Source organism: Oncorhynchus keta, chromosome 14, assembly GCF_023373465.1.
Source record: "Oncorhynchus keta strain PuntledgeMale-10-30-2019 chromosome 14, Oket_V2, whole genome shotgun sequence".
Classification (NCBI taxonomy): domain Eukaryota; kingdom Metazoa; phylum Chordata; class Actinopteri; order Salmoniformes; family Salmonidae; genus Oncorhynchus; species Oncorhynchus keta.
This window is the reverse complement of record NC_068434.1, coordinates 12,144,620-12,150,663: the sequence shown is the minus strand read 5'-3', so window position 1 is coordinate 12,150,663 and position 6,044 is coordinate 12,144,620. Positions and strand designations below refer to the sequence as shown.

Here is a 6,044-nt window from a genome sequence, read left to right as displayed (position 1 = left end):
TGGACGGTGACAGTTATGAAGTAGATCAATATGTTTGTGTCATGAATCCTGGGGTGTATTCATTAGTCGGATTCCTTTGTAAAAAGTTTTGTCTATTGCAAAACGTTTTGCAATGGAAAAGGTTCAGTCCAAACTGAAAACATTTTGCAACGAAAATTTGTTTCCATTGGACAAATGTTCAGTTTGCTTGGTTTACTTCTGTTTGGTTCCTAGAGTAAACTGTTTCCATTGCAAAACATTTAGCAAAAGACCAATGTGTATATACCCGAGATAATATCACCACGAGTTTCTCCCAGACTAAAGACCAGGCATAGGGAACCAGCCATATTCCATGGCCACACACATATCAGGGGATAGGGCTAATTGTCAGTATAGAGAGAAGAATACTGTAATAATAACCATATCCAAATAGACATGACCAATGTTAAGATAAGCTCCATTGTCGGAAAACATAAATACATTACATGAACTATAATGCTCTTCACAGTCAGTTTTGTATAGGAAGCATATGGTTTACAAGCATACATTTTATTTTATTACCGGTTTTATGTTTTAGCCACATCTTATATACAGAACTGTTCATTCACTTTTTGAGAAAATGGAAATAAGTAAAAAAGATTAGCTGGATAGAAAACCAGCTTAAGGCAGCTGAAGTTAAGATACACAGGTCCTAGCTTTGTGAGACCGTTTAGTTAAGGATGGTAGACTGGCTTTTTTTTATCCATCTGCATAGATCAGCGACATGACTCCCATTTTATACACACCTCACTTCTCACCGCAGACGTAGCCAAAGAACAATGAATTGTATAGGAACACAATAGTTGAAGAAAAAATATATTAAAATGGGCGTATTATTTTTATGCATATCCAACGGGCTAATTATATCTATTGTACTGTTTTACAGTTCTCTTGTTGTAGTTGATCAAACTAGTTTGATGAGATGTCATTCACAAGTGTACTATGTTCCACCCTTGAATTTAGATTGGACCACTAAATGACAGTCGGTCTCATTCAATGATTATGTTGGCCCATAAGCCTGTCCAAGCCTGAAACGTTAGTCTCCCATTCAGAGAATTGCTGTGCTGTATTCTTGTCTTGTTTTCTTTTCATTCATTTACTTTTAAGTGCCCTGGTAAAAATGTATGGTTGAATCCCTGATGGTCCTTCCTCTTCCAATGTCTTTGATGTGTGCATACATGTATGTGTTTCTGGAGTTTATTTTTGTTACGCAGAATGGCCTTAGTGAATGAACGCACAGTGGCAAAAGCACCCCTGGAGACCCCTATGTGTGCTGTTACATGTGCAGAATTAAAATGAGTTTTACACTTGCTGTTGCACCCTCCCTTTGTCCTTTTTGAACGATTTATTATTCTGTGTATCTATTGAACAACATCTCCAAATGGATTTAATTCCAAGCAAGTCTACATTATGACCCTCTGATCATCAACACCAATATTGGATCCCAAATAGAATCATTGGCTCCCAAAACATTATAATAATAATATAATATATGCCATTTAGCTGACGCTTTTATCCAAAGCGACTTACAGTCATGTGTGCATACATTCTACGTATGGGTGGTCCCGGGAATCGAACCCACTACCCTGGCGTTACAAGCGCCATGCTCTACCAACTGAGCCACAGAAGGACCATTAATAGGATCTAATAGGATTCTCACATATGATTAAAGACAGTATAGTATATACATAACACATTTTCTGTGCCACTTTGAGGCCAAAGTTAAGATTTTATTTTTTGTCACAAACTTTTGCAACTATAACAAAACTATAAACTAATGTTCCCCAAGCTTTATATTCAGACATGCACTCGAGACTTATTTGTACAAAAAAAACCATACTTGCTGCACACTATTTAAACAGGTTTGTGAGCTGTATTAAAGTAAATGACAATTGGTTGTGAACAGACATGTCTATTATGAGCCATTTGCAGCAATAAAATTGAGTGTGGTTCCATAGACATTTGTTCTTCTACAATTGCCTCGCGAGCATCATAACCCCCAACGTATTTTTTGTTGTTGTGCATTTTTCTTCTGTATTTGGTTTCACAATCTACCATAGGGGTGAGATTTCAGGTGCTCCTTAAGTCGTGGTATGGTGGACAGCGCCATGCCACACACGTGACAGCAGAGAGGGAGTTTCAACAACTCATTTGTCCCTTCTTTTACCGTGACCTTCCCATCCTTTTCCAGCATCTGGATGACTTCTTGAGATTCTATGAAATAGTCGGTTGTGAATGAATTCCAGTGTTTCTTGTTCTTTAAACAAGGGGAGTCAAAGTCCTGGCTGATCACGTGTAGATGGACATGGCTCATACTGGGGATGGCGTGGTAGCCCTGGCGGAAGTGTAACAGGCCAGCATCGGGGCACTGCTGTTGTACAATCCTGTCTGCTACCTGGTTCATGTGCCTCAACAGATCACAGTGCCCCCTGTGCAGTGTCTTCAGACTGGGGATGGACTCCCAGGGCAGGACCAGCCAGTGGTAGTGAGCCTTGGGGTACTTGTCCATGATAACAACTACTCTGTCATCCTTGTAGACCTGCATTTTGGGGTCTTGCATTGAGGCTTTCAATCCTTGGCTCCAATATCCTAAAGTTTCTGTTTTCTCTGTTTGAGGTTCAGGCTGTGTGTTAGTGGAGGTGGACCCTCCATGCTTGCACTGAGTGGAGTCCTCCGTTTTCCTTGGTACTTTATGCCCAGGGGGCTCTCTGTGAAACTCCCGCTCCTCTGAGGCAGGCCCACAGGGCCTCTTGGTGCCCACACTGGACTGAGAGTTGGATGGATCCTCTTTGAAGCACACAGTATAAGGGTACAGCTCATTGACCATGTGCAGCTGCTGGCCAGATCTCATCTCCACTTGGTTGCCTTTACCCACCACCTCAGAGTCCACACTAGTAGGGTTGACACCCAGTTGTTTTACACTGATATACCCTTTGTTGCAGTCAGCCTTGAGCTCAACTTGCTCCCTGGAACATTTTTTGTCTTTTATCGTTGTTTCTGGACTCCGACCCAAGACAACTGTCTGTAGGTGAGGTAGATGAATCGGTTTATGCCTTCCATTTTTGCTGATCAGCAAACAAATAGACATGATCCTCTTCCTAACGAATTACGATTTTCTTTAGTACAACAACTGCTTTACTCTCTTCAGCCAATGCAAGGTGGGTCAGCGTCGCTAGTGTTTTGCGCCTGGTTTTGTTTCGAGCACGCACAAAGATGACGACTTCCTCTCTGGCAAGCACAAGCAGAGAGGAAGAGGCGAAGCGAGAGAGAGATATAACGACCCAAAATCAGTCTTTTCCAGCAGTGTGTCGAATTTGGTTAACAAAACATGGAATGGCTTATTTACTACATGTGGTGTAGTTTATCGAATAGAAGTGTCGTAATGATTAGGTTGTTACGACTGTACTGAAATAAGTCGGACACGTGACATTTCGGCAACTTTGAGAAAAGGCATTTTTAATGTCGGAGCCTGGTCGTTACTAGTTACCACAGCCACAACTATTTCTACAGTGTATCTTCTTAAAATTTGATTTTAAACTTAACTAAAAATGTGCTTTTTGGGTTGGTTTTCATCATATATATATATATATATATATATATATATATATATATATATATAATGCCATTCAGACTTTGTGGGAACGGTTGTGCCTGTTTTTCACACGCGTATATCTGCTCTCTCATTGGCTAGAGTGGTCCCACCTGATCTTGCCCCCTCCCGACTGCCTTCCATTTTTTAAAGACATTTTCATTGTACCATATCTGGACAATATAATGGACAATATGTGGTAATGCTACTGCTGTTTTTAATATTCGTTTAATGACATTTAAATAGTTTGTTTTTCAACATGACCATGGACCTAACTTTTCTGGGGACAGGGTCGGCATATCCTTCCCCCCATCGTGGTGCTTCTGCCCTCGTACTCAGAACAGAAGGGGAGTGTTGGCTGTTTGACTGCGGAGAAGGGACGCAAACTCAACTGATGAAGAGTCAATTGAAGGCTAGTGAGTAGTTCACTTTTCTTTAGTCGTTGCTAGCTAGTTAGCATTAGCAATGTCAAACGTGTTGTTCTGGCCATATAATTCACGGTTTATTCCATGTATAACTGTTTACATAATTATTTAAAAAAACACTAGATCGCCAACTTATTTTTCACTTAACAAAAACATTATTTGCTACTTTCCCACCCTCTTTGCTATCACGTCATTGAACGGTTACAAACTTTACAGCCTGTAACCTTTGACGATGACAGAGTTAGAAATGCATGTATGTTTTGACAGTGGTCTCAACAACAACACTGCCTTAATTAAACGAGGATGTGTTCAGATTGATCAACTCATATTTATTTATGTTTTTCTTACAGGCCGAATCACCAAAGTGTTCATCTCTCACCTGCATGGTGATCACCTCTTTGGTCTACCAGGGCTACTGTGCACTGTGAGCCTAAACCTTAACCCCTGTCCCACCCAGCCTCCAACATGTGTGGATATCTATGGTCCCCAGGGTCTCAGGCAGTTCCTGAGGGTGGCATTAGAGCTCACCAGCTCCCAGCTTCTCTTCCCCTATTCAGTACATGAGCTAGAGCCCACCACTGACCAGTGTCCTACAGAGGGTCAGCTAAGCCCTGACGTCACAGCAGATTCTGGGCGTCTCCATCCCCAAGAACGCGCTGGCCGAACAATCCCCCTGGATGTCAACAGTGACTGCTATGTTATACTGGAGGAGAAGCGTTTTGTTGTGAAGGCGTTCCGTTTGTTCCATCGGGTACCCTCCTTCGGGTTCTCTGTTCAAGAACATGATTGGCCAGGGCGTTTGAACACAGAACTACTGAAGGATCTTGGTAATCACAATATATACCTGGCATAATAATCTATATGTTTATCTCTGGGATTTGTCTTGATTATTCTTGATTCTTGTCTTGATTAAAAAAGCAATTTTTTGACATACTGAATTGAGAGTACTCCATTTTAAAATAACTTACATTTCTAACTTTGGTTTTTGCAGGTGCGTGAGAATAATTTGATGCCATCTAATAAGAAAATGAAAAACTTGCACACTGCTCTTGCCAGTGTGTGAAGGCTGAGAGGCAGATAAAACATGTAAGCTTAATGAACTAAAGTGATATTGGCAATATTTTACTAGGCAAGTCAGTTAAGAACAAATTCTTATTTTCAATGACGGCCTAGGAACAGGGGGTTAACTGCCTGTTCAGGGGCAGAATGACAGATTGTACCTTGTCAGCTCGGGGGTTTGAATTTGCAACCTTTTGGTTACGAGTCCACCACTAACCACTAGGCTACCCTGCCGCCCACTCAATAGCAGTGTGCAAGTTTCTATTTTAAGGTCATTCAATTTTGAAATAAATGAAAAACCTTTTGTCCATCTCTCAGGTTTGAAGCCTGGACCACTCTATGGACGACTGAAAGCTGGTGAGTCAGTGACATTGGAAAATGGACAAGTGGTGAAGCCCAGTGAGGTGCTGGAGGAAGCCATTCCGGGGAGAAAAGTTTGTGTTTTAGGGGATTGCAGCTCGTTATTGGGGGAGGGACCCCTGAGGGCCTGTCACAGAGCTGACATCCTGGTGCATGAGGCCACCCTGTCAGATGAGCATCGGGATAAGGCAGTGGACCATGGGCACAGCACACCTAGTATGGCAGCTGCAGTGGCACAGGCCTGTTGTGCACGTATGCTGGTGCTCTACCATTTCAGTCAGAGGTATAAGCCGGCCAGCCAGCACAAAGAGGGTGATGAGGATGATGTCTTGGAGCTCAAGAGACAAGCTGAGGAGGCTTTGCAGGGCACAGGCATAGAGGTGACCCTGGCGGAGGACTTTCTCATGATACCCATACCCCTCATAAGGCTTCACTGAGGCCTTACACTTGGTAGTTATGATAAATACTGTAAACAAAAGCCAGAGTGAGCAGGTTGTGAATTAAGCATTGAATGAATGACTTGGTGTCTGGGAAATATTTAGTAAATTGTCTGAATAAAAAAAGCATTGACTGTTTCTCCTTACTTTACTTGG

General features: G+C 42.0%; 2 protein-coding genes across 3 annotated transcripts; one reads left to right on the top strand and one right to left on the bottom strand.

Moving 5' to 3' along the window:
* Window positions 1-1,669: 1,669 nt before the first annotated feature.
* On the bottom strand, window positions 1,670-3,424 carry aptx (aprataxin). The gene has a single exon (XM_035784838.2). It carries the CDS (start codon window positions 3,104-3,106, stop codon window positions 2,063-2,065), a length of 1,044 nt encoding a protein of 347 aa, XP_035640731.1. The 5' UTR covers window positions 3,107-3,424; the 3' UTR covers window positions 1,670-2,062.
* A 203-nt stretch (window positions 3,425-3,627) lies between these two features.
* elac1 (elaC ribonuclease Z 1) lies at window positions 3,628-6,026 on the top strand. Of its 2 annotated transcripts, XM_035784837.2 has the most exons (4): window positions 3,629-3,806; window positions 3,898-4,023; window positions 4,383-4,859; window positions 5,410-6,026. In XM_035784837.2, the coding sequence occupies exons 2-4, from the start codon at window positions 4,002-4,004 to the stop codon at window positions 5,886-5,888; spliced, it is 978 nt and encodes a 325-aa protein (XP_035640730.1). In that variant the 5' UTR covers window positions 3,629-3,806; window positions 3,898-4,001; the 3' UTR covers window positions 5,889-6,026. The 2 variants fall into 2 exon arrangements, with proteins under 2 accessions (XP_035640729.1, XP_035640730.1); XM_035784836.2 differs by having other exon boundaries at window positions 3,628-4,023.
* Window positions 6,027-6,044: the final 18 nt, after the last annotated feature.

Coding starts and splice junctions, on each gene's coding strand:
- elac1 (XM_035784836.2), top strand. CDS start 3,867: ATGACCATGGACCTAACTTTTCTGGGGACAGGGTCGGCATATCCTTCC. Junction 4,024..4,382: donor GAAGAGTCAATTGAAGGCTA/GTGAGTAGTTCA, acceptor TTTTTCTTACAG/GCCGAATCACCAAAGTGTTC. Junction 4,860..5,409: donor AGAACTACTGAAGGATCTTG/GTAATCACAATA, acceptor TCCATCTCTCAG/GTTTGAAGCCTGGACCACTC.
- aptx (XM_035784838.2), bottom strand. CDS start 3,106: ATGTCTATTTGTTTGCTGATCAGCAAAAATGGAAGGCATAAACCGATT.